This window comes from Panthera uncia, unplaced genomic scaffold (genome assembly GCF_023721935.1).
Source record: "Panthera uncia isolate 11264 unplaced genomic scaffold, Puncia_PCG_1.0 HiC_scaffold_647, whole genome shotgun sequence".
Lineage (NCBI taxonomy): Eukaryota > Metazoa > Chordata > Mammalia > Carnivora > Felidae > Panthera > Panthera uncia.
In genome coordinates this window covers 1-18,829 of record NW_026059811.1, presented here as the reverse complement: position 1 = coordinate 18,829, position 18,829 = coordinate 1, and the positions used below count along the sequence as shown (strand labels likewise).

Below are 18,829 nucleotides of genomic sequence, written 5' to 3'. Positions count from 1 at the left end.
AAGACCCAACGGGAATCCCCTCATTCCACCATGCGCAACTAGACCAGATGTGGGAGCCGGCCTCGTGCCTCTGGGCACCCATGGTCCCGAGAAATGGCCCCGCTACCCTGGGGAGAGCTCATTCACAGGGGCCCAGCCGGATTCTAACTGGGAATATGTTGAACATTTGTTGCTCCGAAGCCTTAACAGACCCTCACAATTTACTTGTAATTCTGAGTGATAGCCTCACCCTTCTATGGAGGCTGACGGGCTTCCCGGGCTAAGGCATGGCGAAACGGGAGCTCCTCCGTGCCCCCAGCACCACACGAACGGGAACACCACCTCTCCAAACATTGACAGACTTTATTACGGGAGGTTCCCACCTGGGATCCCACCCTCTTAAATAAAAAAGTGCATAGAAAAGAAGGGATTTAGAAACCTTTGTACAGTATCTACATCCTGGGCCCCCAGGGCGGGAAGGGGGCGATTGCTGGGTGGGGTGGAGGCAGGGCCTTTGCCACCTGCATGCCCACATCCACCCCGAACAGGAGGGTGGGGGTGAGATGCTCTGGGAGGGACGAGGGAGCCCCCAGACGAGGGGCAAGATGGCAGCAGGGGGTGTGGTGGGCAGCCACGGCTTCAGTTCAGGAACCGACGGCAGCGCTTGGCGCCACAGTTGCAGGGCAGCTTGTTGCTGGCATCCTCAATGGGGAACTTGTAGTCGTAGGTGAGCTCCTCACCACGCAGGATGCGGCGCAGGGCGAAGATGACGATGTGCTTCTGGCCCTCCACGTGGATGACCCGAGAGAAGCAGTTGGGCTCACACGAGTGGTTGATGAAGCGGGCAGCGTTGCCGTGCATTGTGGCATCCACCACATCAAAGTCATCCATGCGGAACATGTAGCACCCGATACCCTACGGGGATAGGATAGGGCAGTCAGGTGCTCCGTTCCCACGGATCAGCCCCACTCTATCCCCTCGTCCCCACGGCCTGGGGGGCCCACCTTCCCGTCGTAGAACTTCTCCCGCTTGTCAGTCAGCACAGAGCGAATGACGATACCGGAATACTCAATGACCATCTCGCCGGCATCGATGTTGCGCTTACAGAACAGGCCCCGCCCATGGATGGCAGATCTGTGGGGTAGGATAGGCAAGGGGGAGCTCAGGGGGCAGGGGGACAGAACCAAGGCAGCCCCACACCAGGGCACCTGTCCATCCACCCAAGGGGCATCCTCCCCCCAACCCCACTAACCTGTAGACACCCACAGCCTCTTTGGATGTCTTCTTGAGGTGGCGAAAGCGCATGGCCATGGGCAGCTCCAGGCTGGTGGCACGTCTGGTGGGGTCAGCAGTGTCACAGGCTGGTACCCAGGAATGACCTCTCTTGCCCCTGGTCACCCTCTTTAGGACCCTTCCAGAACACCCCCAGCACCCTGGCCTGCCCTCCATACCTGGTTGACCTGAGCTGCACCTCATCCTCTTCCTCGTCACAGGTGGCTCCCTCAGGGAGCACCCGGTGCTGGGAGGCCAGGAAGTTGAACATGTCAAAGGTACACTTCCTGCAGCAGAGAGAGGAGGAAAGAAGGGAGGATCACAGCCATTCCTTCAAAAAGATGCCACCTACCTACCCATTGGCTTGGGCCTGCCGCTGACAAAAGAAATACCGCTACCACTGGAGACAGAGAAAAGGGGAATGGAGGGGGTTCGTTCTTCCGATGTGAACTTTAGGAATAATTCCTGGAGTGGCCTGGCATCTTCTCCCAGGCCTCAGTTTCCAATCTCTACAGACTTCATTCCCATGCTTGAGAACTCCCATAGGGCTCCCCAGACCTCTCACCGGAGATAGACCTCGGCACGGGCTGCCCCGTGGGGATTCAGGGGTGGTTCCTCCTGGCCCTCTCCCTGCTGGTGGTAGCGGAACTTATAGTGCTGGCAGCGCTGGGCCCCGGGAAGCTGCTCTGCCAGGAAGATGACAGCGTCGTGGTGGATGCCCAGGAGCCTTGCCCCGCTCATTCCTGGGGAGAGTCAAAGGTGAGGACACACAGGTCATGGCAGAGGCCCACCTTGTCCTCTGGGAGTCCTCTCAGCATCCCTGTGGACTCTCCCCACTTACCACTGAAGGAGAGATGTCGGAGGCGGGCGTGCCCTCGGGCCTCTTGCACCTTCTCAATCAGAGTTCTCCACGCCCCTGAGGAGGGAGCAGGGCCAGAGCAGTCAGGACGGTGCTCCACCAGACACCTGCCCTCCGTCACCACTACTCCCGACTCACCCTCCAAGCTCTCTGCCTCCACGCTGAACCCATCCTCACTGCTGATCTCAAAGCGTAGATGTGGGCCAGCCCGTTTGGGGGCCTGGTTCTCTTTGTCCTCTGGGGATGGAGGCTCTTCCTCGGAGCTCGAAGCCTCACCTGATCCCAAGCAGCAGGTCACAGTAGGTGAGGGTCACCACTCCTGGACTCCAGAGTCCCCGGTTCCCCACCACCCTCCCTTCCTCTCCCTGCACAAGCACAGATACTTGGTCGGTGGCTCTCTTCCTGCTCTAATTACCCAGTGAACCCTACAGGATGGACATTATTATTCTTTTTAATGTTTACTTACTTATTTTGGAGAGAGAAGAGAGAGAACGAGCACAAGCAGGGGAGGGACAGACAGAGAGGGAGACAGAGGATCCGAAGTGGGTCTATGCTGACAGCAGAGAGCCTGATGCGGGGTTGGAACTCACAAACCGTGAGATCATGACCCAAGCCAAAGTCAGGCACTTAACTGACTGATCCGCCCAGGCGCCCCTGGACATTTTTTTTTTTTTCCTACAGGGCCTGCGGTCCCTTTTCTACAGGAGTTCTTGGCTAGATGAGCATTTACACAGAGGCCTGGAGTGCCCTGGCTCTGCAGGACACACTTCTGGTTCATTCAAACCCAGTTTACAAAAATGCCCATCTACACCCCTCATTCTTTCTCTCACAGAGAATTTAAAATACCAGAGAGGTGCATTATACACATGTATTTTTATATACACAGCATATCTGTATAAATACTGCAAATTTATTATTATATAGGCCCCTAACCACAGAGTCAAGTACGTGTATCTTATGAGCTATTTAAGGGATCTCTCAGGGGCCAAAGATTTGGAAAACACAGAAGACAGAAGTTGTTGCTATAGGAGATGTGGATACGAGAGACAGTGGAACGTCAAGGACAGCTCAGGTTTGGGACCTGAACACCCAGAAGGATAAAACTGCCAATGACTGAGATGATGAGGGAGAGGGAGGAACAAGTTTGGGGTGAAGGTCAAGAGCTCAGTCTGGGACATGCTGAGTCTGAAATTCCCCTTAGAGAACCTGCCCTTGCAACCTGCTGGGGGAGACGGCAAACAGGTGGCAGGACCTAGGAGCCCAGCAACCAATCTGGGGGCTGTCGGAATTAGAGATGGGATCCAGAGCCATGCAGTAGCTGAGAACATCTGAGAGTACAGATAGAGAAGTCAAAGCCAGGGCCCTGGGACATGCCAAAGTGACGGGCTGGGGCAATGACGAGGTATAACTAGATTGGTGAGGAGAGGGGTGGAGTTCTGGAAGCCAGAGAAGGAAGTGCTGCAAGGAGGGAAATCAGCGCAAATGCTGCTGCTTGCTTAAGCAGGGTGTGGACTGAGGACTGTCATGGCTGGGGGGCGGGCGTGGGGGGAACCTACGTTTGAGTGGAGTACACTTTAGGAGAGAGGCAGGACCCACTGTGGCCGCACTTTCTCCCCACACCACTTCTCTGCGCCGACCTGACTGCGTGCCCTCCCAGCCCTAGGCATGCCTCTAAACCTCATCTGCTGTGCGACCCGCATCCTCTCCAGGCCTCAGTGCCCCTGCATCCACCTCTGACAGTTTCTACCTCCTCTTTGCCCTTGCCCCATCCTCACCTCCATTGTTCCCTGAACCCGACAGGCTGACTACAGGGGCCTCGGCCAGGCGCTCTCATTGCCTTCTTTCTCACGGTGCTCGTTCTCAGCTGCGGTACACTTGCTAATGTACGTGTCTGTTTCCTCTACCAAAATCTGGCGTGGTCCCTAAGGGTGGGGACCTGTCCGTCATGGTCACTGCCGTAACTTCGCACCACCTCTGACCCCCATAGGCGGTCTTTCAGTTAAGCGGTCTCTGTCTACCTCGCTCCGCTTCCACGCTCAGTAACTCAGCACTACGGAACGAGAGAATCCACACGTGTGGACAGGACTCGGGCCAGGAGAAATTCCGGGCCTCAGGCTGCTCAGTTGCCAGCTTGCTTGGCTGTAGCCTACCCCTCTGCCGCGGTCCTCTGTAACCAACACAGCACCGCCCTCCTAGCTTCGCTGAGGTTGGCAGCCCAATCCACTCTGTGTGCCCCCATCCTGTGTCCTGATGTCTCTGCCAGTGCGCTAACCTCACCTTTCCCCCAACGCAGCGGTCTCCTATTCAAACCCAACCACCATGCCTCCTCCCACCTCCGCTTCCATCCACAAGCCCCCTTCCCCCTCCTCCGTGGCTCTGCTGTCTCAGCCCTCACACAAACCCCTCTAAGTTGCTGCCTTCCCCTCGGACCCTTACGCAACCTTGCTGGCAAGATGCCTAAGTCTTGTTTTGGCTTCCTCATCAACCACAGTCTTCAATTCTGGACCCTGATACAGCATCCTTCCCAGTCGGTACACCAATCCTAAACCCCACATGCCTGGTGTTCCCTGAGGCAGTTAGGACTAGCGACTATTCCCTTCCCAGGGCCTCTGCGACACCACTCTCCTGTGATCTCCTTCCTACTGTTCCTGCCCCTCCGGGTCCTAGGTGAGCTCTAGCCTCACTGGCACCCAGGTGCTCTTATCTAGCTGCATGGCTCTGAATCCCATCCCCTTCTGACAGCCCCCCCCAGCTGCTCAGCTTTACTAGGAACCTAACCCTCTGACCTTGGCAGATTACGTTCTGAAGCTGACCCCCGGGCTCCTGGGCATGCTGCACGGGTACTTTCGAAGGGCCTCTTACATGGAGCTGAAACTTCCTCTCCACGACTGTTTCTGCCACGGGTCACACTCTCCCTGAGAGTGTCTCTAGAACTCTTCACACCTAGTCTCGGGCTCATAGCCAGGTGGATGTGCGACGTGTGTTTTCGGAAGTGGCCTGATTCTGAACTGACCATCACCCAGCTAAGGCAAGCACAAGGCAGGGAAGCAGAGCGACAGGCCGGTTCCTACCTGAGTAGTGGTGCCACTGGGACTCAAGCAGCAGGTCGGGGGGACCATCAGGGGCCCGAGGAGGACCACCTTCCGGGAGTGACAGCAGAGGGGACCGGTCCTGGAGGGGCCTGTAAGGAGAGACCTGTCAGAAAAAGGAAGGAACAGAGGTCCTAGAGCCTCCAGGGAAAGGGGACTGGCTACTCACCTTGGGCTTTCCTCCCCCGTGGGCTCCCCAGGCTCATCCAAGTCAAGAACTCCACGCACTGTGGGCGTTTTCATCCTTACTCGGCTAAACCTGGGGGAGGAACCCCGAGAAGGCTGAGCTGCTTTCCCCTGCCCACCTCTCACCCTCCTCCAGACTCAGCACACTCACTCACCCGCTGCCACTAAGCCCTGGACCCTGGGGGGGCATCCTCCAAGGACTCTCCATCTTCCTCCAGCCGGGGAGTCTTGTTTGGGGGAGGCGCTGGTGGGGAACGGCCAGAGAAGGTGGACACCCTCTTGACGCGGATGGCCTGATGGGGTGGGCTGGGGGGTCCACTGCTCAACACCAGGGTCAGTGGAGGAGGGGGTGGGGGTGGGGCGGGGCGGACCACCCCTACCACTGGCAACACACCCAGCAGCGGTCCTGGGGGCAGAGTCCAGGAAGCAGGGGCTGTAGGGGGGAGGGGAGGGGGCAGAGGTGGCTGCTTCACTGGGGGTGAGACGGGTTCACCCTCCCCAGCCATCTTCACAAAGACTTGCCCCAACTTGTTGACAAGGATGATTTTGGATGTGGCGGGTTTGGGGGGCTCAGGGGCAGGGCCCAGGCTCAATACCCGGACCCCTGGGGCCCCAGGGAGCCAGGCAAACGTCCGAGTGGGGTCAGCTGGGCTAGGGGGTAGGCCCTGGGAAGGCTGGCTGCCATTGGCCAGGGGAGGTGCTGGGGGGGGAGGGGTTCCTCTCTGGGTCCAGCACCTCCCTCTCCAGGCCCTCCTAGGTTCTTCAACACAAAATCCACAATTTCTGACGGCAAGTCCTCAGGAGGTCGGGTTCTGTCCCCTGCAGCCCCGATGACCCCAGCCCGGCCCACTCCTGGCCCCGAAGGAGGAGTCCCCTGGCCCCGAGGCTGCTGGACTGCCTCTGCTTCGCTGTCTGTGCCGTCATCCACTCCGTCCAGCTGTTCGATGCGGGGGGTTCCAGGGAGGGCACCAGGGGCCAGGGCAGGGCCGGACACCACAGTCACAGGGAAGTGGACATAGCGGGGGGTAGGGCTAGCCTCCTCCTCTGAGCTGTCCCCTGGACCCCCGTGGCTGCTCCCCACCGCCCCTGCGGCCACAATCTCTTCCTGGAAGGGCTCAGTCCCCAGCAGGCTGGCCGCAAAGTCCAGGTCAGCAGCACTCAGTCCTGACACCACCTCCATGTCCTCAAAGTCTGGGCCCAGGTCTTCAGGGGGTGGTGGAGGAGATGGGGCTGGGCCAGGGGGAGCCAGCTCCCCTGAGGTAGGTGTGAGGGCTCTAACGACTGAGGTAGGAGGGGGCACCCTGAGCTGTGGGGAGGTTCTGAGAGGGGGAGAGGCCCGCCGCGACGGTGGCAGCCTTGGGGTCAGGGGGCTGGGACGACGGGAGCGTCTGGGGGGGAGCTGGAAAGTCCAGGTCTCCCACCGTAGGGATGTGGTGGGTCAGAGAAGATGGACTTCCTGTTGGGGGGAAGGGTCAGTGTCAGCCACAAGCTCCTGCCTCACCCACCCACCCCCCTCTCCCCAACAGTCCCAGGTACTCACCAGGGGAGGGCAGGGGTCCAAAGGAGACACCCCCCAAGGGCCTCCGGGATGGTGAGTAGTTGGGCACTTTGATTCGAGCCCCTGAGAAGGAACGGGGGGCTGGAGGAGGGGCAATGCTGAGATCTGGCCGAAGTGGGGGGTCCAGGTTCTGAACAGGTGAGTGGTGCTCAGGAGCTCCAGGGATAAGGGCATCTGTATCTGGCGGGGGGTCCACATGATCCGGGGGTTCTGAAGAGGCAGGAGAATGGCATCAGGAACGACAAGGACCCTGTCAAAGCCTCTCCTCACACACCCTCCCTTCTTTTGAGCCCACCAAGGCTTCTCCACCCCCACCCAATGGTCTGGTCACAATGTGCACTGGTTCCCAGTCATCACCCAGGTTCCACACCCCTCTGTGGTTTCTTTAAAATGTCCACACACACCTGGGTCAGGGTCCCTCTGTAACTCCTCCTCACCCATCTCTGCCATCTCCCCCATTCCTGGCTGCCTACTGTTCTCTGACTCAGGCCCCACATTCCACAAGGGGCACTGCGCACTCTCCAGCAGGGCCAGTCCTACCACTTTCTCACCTGCACTGTGCATCCCTGCCACATCAAACACACCCGCCTCATGCTGGCGCTTGGGGCTCCCCATTACCTGGCTCCACCCAATCTGTGAGAACAAATCTCTGCTGCCGCCTCCAACACTCCCCTGCTTCCAGCCAGGGTGGCTGCACCCTCCTCCCCTCTCCACTTCATATTGGAACCTGGCACAAACTCCTTTTCCGCAAACATAATCCGAATCTCTTCCTTCTCCCTTTCAGCTCACAACCTCTCCTTTTACTGATCTCCAAGCCCAATCTTTGAGGTGTGCCATCCAGCGCTTGGCTACATCCCTCAGCACTGGTACAGCTATGAGGGGACCAATTCGGTTTGAATCCTGATTCCACCACTGTGTTATGTAGAGAGCAACCGCCCTTTTTAAGCTGCAGTTTGGCAGAGCTTGCACCTTCCTTGTAAGGCTGTGAGGAGCACCACGGGAGCACATAACCCCAAGTCAGGTGGCCATAAACATTATCTGTTTGGCCAGAAGCTGCCACCCCCCACAAGTAGGTAGCATGGTGCTCTTCCCTCACTTCCTGCAAAATGCTGAGCACGGTCCCTAGCACATAATGCTATCAGTTACTGACATCATGACAATCGGAAGAACGACAAAAAACCTAGAGTATCTTTAGGGGAGAGGGGAACCGGGTAGTGGGAAACCGTTTGAGGGCAGCATTCAGGGAAGGAAATGAGGGAGTTCCAACACCCATACCTGAGGAAGGGGTGGGGCTGTGCACAATGGTCTGGTTCTCCTCTGCTGCCTCCAGGTGAACTGGCTCTTCCCTTGGACCCCACGGACGATACTCCAGAATACGACACCGATACCAGCAGCGCCGCCGAGCATCCACTGTGCTCCAGTACAGACGGGAGCACCTGTCAGGTGGGTGTGTGGGTCAAGAGAGTCAGGACAACTTGGGAAGTGGGATCCAGTCCTGGAGTCCTTCAACCCCACCCAGGCCCCCTGGGCTGCTCACTGGTAGCCAATGGGGAAGAGCCGTCCCTCGCAGTCCGAGAGATCAGACAGGGTACCCAAGGAGTCAATTCGGATGGAACCTATAGTGCAAAGAAGTGATCAGAAGGGTGGGGCCAGGCAGGGTCAGGAAGACCAGGGTACAGAGCAAGAGGCTTACCAATGAGCACATTGATGGCATCAGGTTCGAGCCCCGTCAAGAACTTTCGCTTGAAGTTGATGCCCTCAAAGTCCACATAGACTCGGCGGAGAACATCAAACCCATCGGGGGTCACAATCTCCTGGGAGGTGGGTGGCAAATGGGGTTGCTGGATTGATGGGGGGGGGGGGGGGGGGGGCTGTGAGGGAAGGCTCTGGACGCAAGGACTGGACAGTTGGGTGCCTGGCTCAAGGACTGAGGAAAACAAGGGAGACACCAAGAGGTAGCTGGGAAGGGCTGAGGGGCTAAAGGGGCCAATGAGTGGAAAAAGAGAGAGCAGTGTGGAGCTGTCTCCCCCACGGTCCTGACTCACCTTGCCATCCAGCAGGTCTGTGTGTTTCTGACAGAAAACTTTCTTGTCGTCCTGGAAGATGCAGTAGCTGGCCCGGGCGCACATGAAGTGGAAGTTGCTGAGGCAGGAGGAAAGGCAGCAGCCCACCGTGGCTCCAGGCTTCAGGCAGAGCTCACAGCGCTGCGGGTGGAAGGGGCTGCTGACGGGAGAAGCCAGTGACCGAGACCAGGGTCTGATGCTCAGCATCACTGTCTGTGAGACTCTGCTTGGGCCCCAGTCTAGCCCAGCACCTCGCATAGCAAAGGCATTCACCAAACATAACCTCTTCCCTAGATGCATCCAATGCCAGGTGCGTATCAAACCTACTTCAAATTTTCTGAAGCAGAGTGTTGCAGTAGAGAGAAAGATAACGACAGCTAACGCTTACTTAGCAGCATTTACCATCTTTCTCACATAATTTCTTAAATATTTATTTAAGTAATCTCTACACCCAACGTGGGGCTCAAACTCAAGACCCCGAGATCAGGAGTTGCGTGCTCTTCTGACTGAGCCAGATGTCCCTCTCACACCATTTTAATGTGAAACCTGTATCATTTCATTTAATCTTCACTGACCTCCCACCAAGTAGATCTCCCCCGTGCTTCACTTCCTAATCCTGAGGCATCCTACGGCACCTAACCCAGGTCCCACACTGGTGAGGAGAGGTTCTAGCCCAGTCCATACCTCATCTCATAGGGACACAGTAAGAGCTAAGTGCCACACTGCATAGAAAGCATCCAGAACAGGTTGAATCAACAAAAGATCTTCCAACTTTTAATCTCCCAGACTTCAAGCTCAAATGGGGGTGGGGGGGTAGCCGCTATCATTGCAGCACCAGAGTCCTGGGACAACCAAAAAATGATACCCAGGACCAGCGGTGAAAGGACACGTTGGGGTAAAGACTGTGAAACAGGAGCTGTCTCCCCTGCAGGGGGCCCTACCTGAGACCCCAGGGCTGCCCACCTCTCTAGGCCCGGGCTCTCACCATCTGCCTCCCTCGAGCTACAGCAGCATGCACGTTTTTGAGGGAGCCATCATTTTCCTCAAACACTTCAGCTGACCAAATGGCACAGTTGACATGTGTCCACTCATTCTGCCCAATGTATAGAAGCCGTCCCGCCTCCTGGGGGCAGAGGAGAAATGGTGTGAGGGGAGGCCCCAGGGACTAAGCCCCAAAACCCGGGACTTCACATGGTAGCCCTCACCTTAGAGTCTGCATCCCCATATTTGAGGCAGAGCGCACACTGACGGGGGTCCTCCAGGTGTGAGAAAGCAGCTGGATCCTTGCCCTGAAAAGCTGGAAGGGGTGTGGAAAGGGAAGTTCCAGAATCAGGACCTAGAGTTTGTTCCACCAACTCAGGGGCCCTGGCTTCCAGCCCCCATTTGCCAGTACCTGCCGAGGGGTCCCCTGGAGGCTGCCCTGATTCTGGGGTCTCTGGTTCCTGCTGCCTCCACTGAGCGTAGACATGGTCCAAGGATGGAGGTAACACGGCATTGGGAAGAACTCCGCTGTGGACAGGCAGGGTCAGCATCTGACACGTCTAACATGGGTGGCCACCCAAATCTTAGCCTAAACATGCCATGACATACTTGGTCCTCTCTCCATGTGGCATTTCTCCCAGTCTCCCAAATGAGCCGGGGCCCCCCCATGCCACTTGTGACACGTGAAATGCTGTTCCTCATGTCTGTAATAACTCTTTTTCCACATCTCAGCTGTCATCTCTTCTGGAGAGTCTTAGGCCCTAGGAACCTTCTCTGGGCTCTCATATCCCCTTGGACTTTCCCATCACCACCCTGACCATCTGGCTTATCAGGCATTAATGTCTGTTCAACCTCAACTCCCACCCCCCAAACATGGCTAACTCATTGCTGTCCCCAACACTACCTTGCACAAAGTAGAAACAGAGCGGGCTAACTGCACAATCTGAGTTTTTGCTGACCTAGAATCCCCAAGGACGCTCCTCCTGGCTCCACCACCCTCTAGATGCTAACTCTATTCCTCGTCCATTCTCAGCCCAGGTTGACCCTGGATTCCCATGTGCCCTTGCTTTTGCCCTCATCCCCTAGATCCCCTCCTGCTACCCAGCCTTGCTCACTTCGGCAGCCGGGTACTCCGTCGCCAGTACTTGGGGTCATGGGCGTCGAACCAGCCGAACGCAGACTCTAGCAGCTGGGGAGTGGGTTAACAAAATGAGAAGAACTGGCTTCCCCAGGCAAGTTGGTGGGGGCAGGGTCTGCAGTACCCACTCTCTCTTCCCCACTTCCATTCAAGCCACCCTATAGGCTTTCCCCAAAGTTCTCACCTTCAGTAGGAGCCCCTTCATCTGGCCTCCAGCCCGGCGCTCTGGGGTTTCTCCTTCTTCTGAGTGCTTCATCAGGATGCCCACCATGTCCTCCATAAAGCTGTGCTGTAAGGGAGCTTGTCAGGATCAGAGCCCCCACCCCGCCCCCAACCCCCCTCCTCCTGACACCCACCTGTTCCTCTGTGTCCCACTCACCACGGACTTGTAGTGGCCTTCCTCGAACCGCCGACTCACGGCTTGCAGATCACAGGGCCCCGGGTGCAGCTGCTTTCCAGCCTGCCCACACTGCAGAGACAGGAAGTCAGCAGGGCTGGTGCTGGGCCTGGCCCCACCCCCCCCTACCTCCCGAGCCCCCAGACCTGAGTGCACAGCAGCAATGGGCCCGCCACCTTGGAGCTCAGTAGGCCCTGGAGCACCTGGCGTAGGCCCCCCTGCAGGGCCCCACTCAGGGCCTCTCGCCAGCGGGGGTGCGTGGCCCCCGCACACGGTCCGCAGGTATATAGCACGGAGTCTGGCAGCCCAGAAAGGATCTCATAATCTTCATCTAAAACAGCCAAAGTAGGATAGGAGAGAATGGTTTGGGAGGACGTGAGAGTTGGCTCTCAGCAGCCCCTAGAGGTTGCCAAGGATATTAAGCCCACCTGTCCCATAAGGGCCTGTGCTGTGGGTAGGACAGGGACCCCCTCAGGGCTGAGGCAGCAGCCCAGACACTCTGCTGCTCACCCGAGAGTCCCTCGCACTTGGCGTGCACCCAGTGGTCACACTGTGCACACTGCATCATCTTGCTCTCGTAGTCGTTGTCTTCGTAGCAGCGTGTGCAGATTGGGCAGAAATTTCCTGCAGAAGAGGGAAGAAAAGGGCAAGTCAGAGGAGCTGGGGCCACTACCTGTCCCCTGGAGGTCTCTCTGGGGCCACCACCTCTTGGCTGCCGTGAGGGCTGCCTCTGCTATGTTTCATCTTGGGTCCCTACTATTCTCAAATCGTTGGCTGAGGATAAAGCCTCTTTTAACCCTGTGACCCCAATGCCTCACAAAGAACCTTGCTAAATATGCTGCCTGAGCAAATGGGGAAAGCCTGGGTTTTCAAAGTGCTCAGTGGAGTCCTGAGGATCCAGGGGACATGTCAGGGACCACCACAACAATGGGATCTAGGCCCTCCACTCCCACTGCCCTCAGAGAAAGTATGTCCTTCTATCTGAGGTACTGGCTAGGCTTCCGTGGGAAAGTACCATGAATGGAAGGAAAGGTTCCGCGGCTAGAGGAGGATACAAAGCCACTAGAAAAACACATCTGTCCTGCCTGTCTAGGAGCCTGGCCCACTGCCCGGTGTCCCCCAGGGCCCAGGGCCCCTGACAGGTCCCCACCTTTCTCATAGAGCTGGGTGCACCTGGGGCAGAGGCTGTAATCTCCAGACCACTCGACGTCCCAGTTCTTCCCTGGAGTCGCCCCACAGCTCTTACAGCGTACGCAGGCTGAGCAGATCTGGGGGCAGGGGGGGCAGGGTGACATTAGGGGGAGCAGCCTGGAGCAGTGTTGGGGGGTACAGTGGGAGGAGATGGGCAAAGAAGACTGGATGGCAGGCAGGAGACAAATGAGAAAGGACAGGTAAGAGGAAAAAAAGTGAGCAAGAGAAGCAAGGAGGAAGGAGGGAGAGGAATGAAGTGGGGGAGACTGGCACAGGGAGACAGGGAGGAGTGGAGATCAGGCAGGAGCAGGGGATTCTGAGCCCAGGACCTTGGAATCCATGAGCCCCTGCAATCATCCTGTGTAAGTTCTGCACGTAAGTCTCGTTTATGCGAAATTTCAGAAGAGAAAATGCTGTTTATCAGATAAACTCTCACAAGGACCTCTGACCTTTCCCTCCTCATGGAAGCCCTGGCCTAGAGTAAGTCTGGGGGTGGTAGCAGCCTTAATTAGAGCTCCAAAGCAAGGGGCGTGGGCCTCGTCTCTCACCCAGTGGCGCCGTTTGCGTGTGGCCCGGGTTGGGTAGCTGGGCCCCAGGCAGGCTGGATGATAAGCATGGCGGCAGCGCTCACACTCCAGGAGGTGCTGTTGGGAAGTTCGAGAAAGACAACAATGGCAGAACCTACTGACACAAGAACATCCCTCTCCTCCACGCCTCCACCCACTCGCACGGCTCCCGTGCCCAAACCTTGGATCCCCGGCCTTTGCGCCCACAGACGTGGCAAAACTTGCAGCGGCGGCAGCACCAGGTGTCATGATGTTGGGGCAGGGGCCGTTCGGCCTCCTCCAGACAGAATGGATGGAAAGGGTCACAGCAGACTTGGCAGAACACCAGCTGGGGGTGGGGAGAGTGAACAATGGGCACAGTGTGAGGCCAAGAGGCCAGGGATGAGACCCTGCTGAGAGGGCCCAAGAACTCAGGCAAGGAGGGCCAATGGAGACCTGAGGGGCTGTGGAAAAAGGCGGGGATCCAACCTCATGCAGGCCTTTACTGGCACACAGCAAGCACACCATTGGCGGCCCCCCTGGCACAGAGGTGAGCACACTGAGGCCGCCCATCAGCCACACGTTCTCCAGGTCACAATCCTCCTGAGGGGAAGAGAGGACACAGGTCAGAGAGCAGCCAGGAACACAAGCCAAATTCTTCCTTAAAGCCCTGGTTTCTCATATACGATCAAGTTTCTTCCAAACACGGTCCCTGAGACCCTCTTCCTCAATGCCATACCTTAAAATCCACACGGACCCGGTGCACTCCGTCAGGGGACTTCTGTTTTCCAGTCCAACCATTGGGAAAAGAAGTAAAGGGGCCAGGGGCCAGAGCGTCCTAGAAAGGGAGGTGGTGATCGGAAGGCCGCCAAGGCTCACCCTCTGCAGACTTCCCTCCACACTGCCATTTCCCCCAGTCTGCCCAGCCTTGTCTCTTGCCCAGATCCTACTTTGCTTTCCAGAAGGACAGGCCTGCCTTACCCCTCAGGGCCTGTCCTCTGGTGTGGAAAACACGGCACTCAGGTGAGTCCGTTACCCTGACTTGCTAGGAAGCTCCCGAAGGGCAGGAGCCATGCCTTCCACGGGGCTCAGGGTTCTTGGTGTGGGGCCTTGCTGACCTTGTCCAGGCGCCTTCGGGCCTTAAGCTGCAACACAGGCTGCAGAGTGGGTTTGCGGGGCCGGCTCTGCTCCTCAGGTTCTGGTACTGGTAGCTCTAGGCAGGACACATAAATGGTGAGGTTCCCCTATTTAGAGGTTCCTCACCCTAAATAGGTGAGGTTCTTCCTTCCCTATTCCCCTTTCTCCACAACCCCCTAATGTTACCTGGATCCCCAGGGCCATCTTTAACTAAGACCCACTAGGATGACCCAGCTCAATAAGCTACTGAAAACCTCACGCACCAGTTCTCCCTATCCACACCAAACTACCTCCTTTCCTTGCAGTCAGCTGTGTTCTCTAACATACTGGTAGGGCCCCGGGTCTGGAAACCCCGCCCCTTCTACACAAAAGACACGGGACTGACTGAAAGGGGAAGCAACAAGCAATTCGCACCATTCTCTCGGGGGGTCCGACGCCGGGGAGCAGGGGGACCCCCAGGCTCTGAGTCATCCGAGTCCTCGAAGATATCATAGGAGGGTCGCTGTTTGACGCAGCGCCGGGCTGACTTGCGCTGCAGTAGGAGGGAGTCCTGCTCCTCGGGCCCTGGGGGGGCCACCACCTCCTCCCGGGGCCCCCCAGCTCCCGCCCCCCGGCGTGGGCCTGGAGGACCAGGGGAGGCCTCAGGAGATTCATCGGAATCCCAGGGCAACAGCGTCTTCACTATCGTCCGGCCTGTGGGAACAGGGGACTTAGTAGGATCTGAGCTCAGCCAGGGACATGGGACACTGGGATGGACAAAAGCCAAAAAGAAGTGGGACAGAAGAGAACGAGTACAGGAGAGATATGAAAGCACACGATGGAAAAACAACAAAGGTAGGAGACTGCAAAGATAAGGCGAAGAGAACAAAGAAAACATAGTTTCCTCCACACCACGGATCTAAACACGGTTGTATAAAGAAATACTCCTCAAGTCCTGTTACCTTTTTTAGCCAACCGTTCCATCTTCCGAGCCTCTATCTTGTCACACTTCCGGTATCTGGGGAGGGGAGCAGCACGTCACCAGGGTAGGGGACTGGTGGTCTGGGGGAAGAGAGGAAGCTCTCCACAAGGATGCCAATCCCACTGCTCTGGCGGGGCAGGAGGCCTGGGTGACTGACAACCATGGGTGGGAACAGAGGCTCCGCCCAGGCTACTCACACACAGCACTGCTTCTTGGTGTTGGGGCCCCCAAACTTGGGCTTGTCCAGGCAGTTGACACAGGACCCACAGTCCTGCACACGCAGGCAGCCCCGACAGTGTCCACACCGTGCCATCCGCATCTTCTTGCCATGATGGGAGGGCAGCGAGCGCCGGGGCGTTTGGGCCAGGGTCCCTCCAGACCCGGCAGGCTCTGAGTCTCCCCCAGGCCCTGCTGACTCCACCTTTCCCCGCCGAGACCGTGATGGGACACTCTCAGTCTCAGATGCTGATGATGTATCTAGCGTAACGCAGAGGAAGGAATGGAGTCACAGAGCCACTGGGCTTTTTACCTAGATCCCATTCAATTGGCCCTCTGGTCTCCACTTTCCCACAGTGCTCAGGTCCCTGGTGCCCCAAATCTGCTCTAAGACCCAGCACTCCAACCCACTTGCCACCTGCCCCAAGCATCCAACTCAGCGCCCACCCTCCTAGGCTCTTGGTGCATTTGCTCGCCCCCAAACTTGACACAGCTGTCAAATCTTCCCACAACACACCCGCCCCTACCCTCCGTGGCGATGTCCTGCCGATCCCGGAGAGGAAGAGCACTGAGGCGGGGGACGTCTTCGGGCACCATGGCCCGGGCCTGACCTAGGGCCACAGCAGCATGACGACAGACATGTTTGATGCGGGGGCCTTGCACGGGGGACTCGGGGCCCTAGGGGAGGAGAAACCAGGAATACATGTGGAAGTAGCCCCTTGTGCTCCTGCAACCAGCCTTCTTCAGAGGGCCTTCCTCCCACTCCATACCGACGGTCTCTCTCTCTTAGTTTCCATCGATTCATCTTCAGACCTGACAGAACCTCTATCTGAGAGTTGCTTGACAGTCCCCACGACTTCCTCCATCTGCCCTCCAGGGCTCGGCTGGTGGGGGGAATAAACAGGGTCAGAGGCTGAAAAGTGAGGAAAGATAGGACCAGCGGACTAGCGTGGGGGAGGGACGGGGCCAGGGAAGGAATATAGGAAGCTGAGAGACAGGCAAGGACTGGCTCTGAGCGTTCCCTGAAATACTGGAGGCTGACTGAGGAGACAGGCAGTTAAGGAGAGTTAAGAGAAGCAAGGCTGGACGATGGGTGCAGGAGCCTGGCCAAAGCACCATGCTCACCGGCAACAAAGACGCCACCTTCTGCTGCTGCTGCTGATCGATCTTGAACAGCTGCACCTTGGCTCTCTTGAGGAGGCTGAACATTTTCTCCTCCACACCAGACAGTGGTAAGGAACCCAAGCCTGCAACACGGGCCTTTTCCAGTGGCGGCGGCTGCTGTGGTGGCGGCTGTGGCTGCAGTTGTAACTGTGGCTGTAATTGTGGCTGCTGTGGTGGTAATGGCTGGGGCAGCAGCTGGGTTTGCAAGGCCTGTAGGGGCTGCTGTAGCTGAGCCTGAGGCTGAGGCTGCTGCCCATTGCTCAGAGTTGGCGCCCCAGGAAGGGGCACCTCGGCCTTGACAGGAGTGGCGACCACAGGGGCAAATCGAGGCAGGCTGAGGTGGTTGGTGCGGCCCACTGCCCGTGGCTCAGGCTCAGCTGGAGAGTCATCGGCGGGAGGAGGCTCTGGCTCAGGGGCTTCAGGGGCCCCAAGAGGAGTAGTAAGCACCGATTCGTAGATCTTCAGGTGGGCTTCGCTTGGGGTAAACTGAGGCGCCCGAAGGAGCAGGGGCCTCCGGGATGGAGTGACAGGGGCAGGAAGTGGGGGTGGGGCCGGTGGAGGAGCAGGAGGAGGAGGGGGCAGTTCCCGGGTCAGTGAGGTCCAGCGAAATGTGGGTTCCCTTAGAATGGACCGTCTCTTTTCAGGAAGCGGGACTGGGGTAGAGGGGGGAGTTGGGGCACGCGGTGGAGAGGGAGCTGGTGCCGGTTCTGGGGGGGCGAGTGGGGACATGGCGACAGGAGGCCGCAGAGTAGGTGAGACTTCTACCTTTAGGGGCTTGGGGGGGTCTTCGTCCATAAATCGCCGGGGTGTCTTGATGACACGGGAGGAGCGGGCACTCACCACGGGCATAATAAACTGCCGGATATTCTTCAGGAAGGTGGTACTTTTGGGGGCCACAGTGGGGCTGTCTTCCAGAGGGCCTCCCGTGGTGGTGCTGGGGGTTGGAGTGGGAGGAGTACCTTCTGGCACTGCCCGAGCAGCTTCTCGCTCTGCCCGCTGGCTGGGAGTCAGGGGAGGCCGGCCCCTCTTCCTGGAGCATGTAGCTGGAACCACTGGAGGAGGGGATTCTTCCTGCTCCTCTGGGGCAGGAGGTGGTGGAGGTGATGGTGGGGGGAGAGGGGACACTGGGGGTGGTGGAGGACAAAGTGGGGACGAAGGAGAAGTTGAGGGAGGAGGGAGGGGGGGAAGGGGTGGTGGGGGTGGTGGGGGTGGTGGGGGTGGAGGGGGTGGAGGGGGTGGAGGGGGTGGAGGAGGTGGAAGAGATGGAGGGGATGGAAGGGGTGGAGGGGGTGGAGCGGGTGGAGGGGCTGCAGGGGCTGCAGGGGCTGCAGGCGCTGGAGGCTCTGGAGGAGTCGAGGCTGGGGATGGCAGCTCTGCCTCTTCCTTTTCCACCGCTAGCATCATCTCTTCAGGTCCAGCTCCCTCTACCTTCTCTTCCTCCTTCTCCTTGCCTTTCTCCTCTTCTGTCTCCTTCTCTCTCTCCTCCTCCAGCTTTTGCTCTTTCCTCCAGCAGGGGCCCTCTCCCTGTCCAGATCCAGCTCTTCCTTGGGGGGCATCCTGCCAGCTCTCCTCACGTTGATCTTGACCCTGACCTGATTCAACTCCCAAGGACAACTGTCCCATCTTCACTTTTTTGGCCTTTGAAACAAACTTGATGACGAGAGGGAGCCCGCCTCGGCCTCGGCCTCTACCTCCACGGCCTCCTCGCCCAGCCTGTCCTCCACGCTTAGGGGTCCCAGGTCCTGGGCCGGGCCCCTCCTTGCACTTCCAGCTGCCAGTTCGGTGTTTTACTGGAACCACAGGAGGTGGGGGCTCGGGTTTGGGGATTGTCACAGCTGCTTCTGCCACCACTACTGCTTGTTGCTTCTTCCTGCAGGGGCCTGCTGGCCGTCCTGGGGGCCGTCCCCGAGACCGACGTGGAGTGGAAGGCTCACATGTCCGGCCCCGGGGGGGCTGGGGGTGCCTGGGCCCGCCGGAGAAGTTCAGTCAGTGCCTGTACCATCCGTTCTGTGCCTTCCTCACCCCGTTTCCGGGCAGGAGTCTTTGGGGGGGGTAGGAGCAACATCTGCTAGGCGAGGAGGCGCAATGGGGGT

General features: G+C 58.2%; 1 protein-coding gene across 1 annotated transcript; it reads right to left on the bottom strand.

Moving 5' to 3' along the window:
• Positions 1 to 324: 324 nt before the first annotated feature.
• LOC125918291 (histone-lysine N-methyltransferase 2B-like) lies at positions 325 to 18,823 on the bottom strand (the record flags this gene model as incomplete). The annotated part of the gene is given in 41 exon segments (XM_049624305.1): positions 325 to 894; positions 984 to 1,113; positions 1,232 to 1,315; positions 1,431 to 1,538; positions 1,817 to 1,994; positions 2,093 to 2,167; positions 2,249 to 2,386; positions 5,182 to 5,291; positions 5,369 to 5,458; positions 5,541 to 5,569; positions 5,571 to 6,092; positions 6,095 to 6,781; positions 6,783 to 6,841; positions 6,926 to 7,153; positions 8,219 to 8,379; positions 8,481 to 8,559; positions 8,637 to 8,757; positions 8,989 to 9,147; positions 9,992 to 10,129; positions 10,212 to 10,303; positions 10,400 to 10,515; positions 11,103 to 11,176; positions 11,310 to 11,414; positions 11,505 to 11,594; positions 11,669 to 11,853; positions 12,033 to 12,146; positions 12,673 to 12,790; positions 13,262 to 13,357; positions 13,461 to 13,607; positions 13,748 to 13,861; positions 13,998 to 14,096; positions 14,377 to 14,471; positions 14,810 to 15,088; positions 15,337 to 15,392; positions 15,554 to 15,833; positions 16,100 to 16,250; positions 16,343 to 16,456; positions 16,698 to 17,935; positions 18,080 to 18,695; positions 18,697 to 18,786; positions 18,788 to 18,823. Coding segments are annotated over 41 exon segments (7,677 nt in total), but the record flags the coding sequence as incomplete, so codon positions are not given.
• Between the last annotated feature and the right edge of the window lie 6 nt (positions 18,824 to 18,829).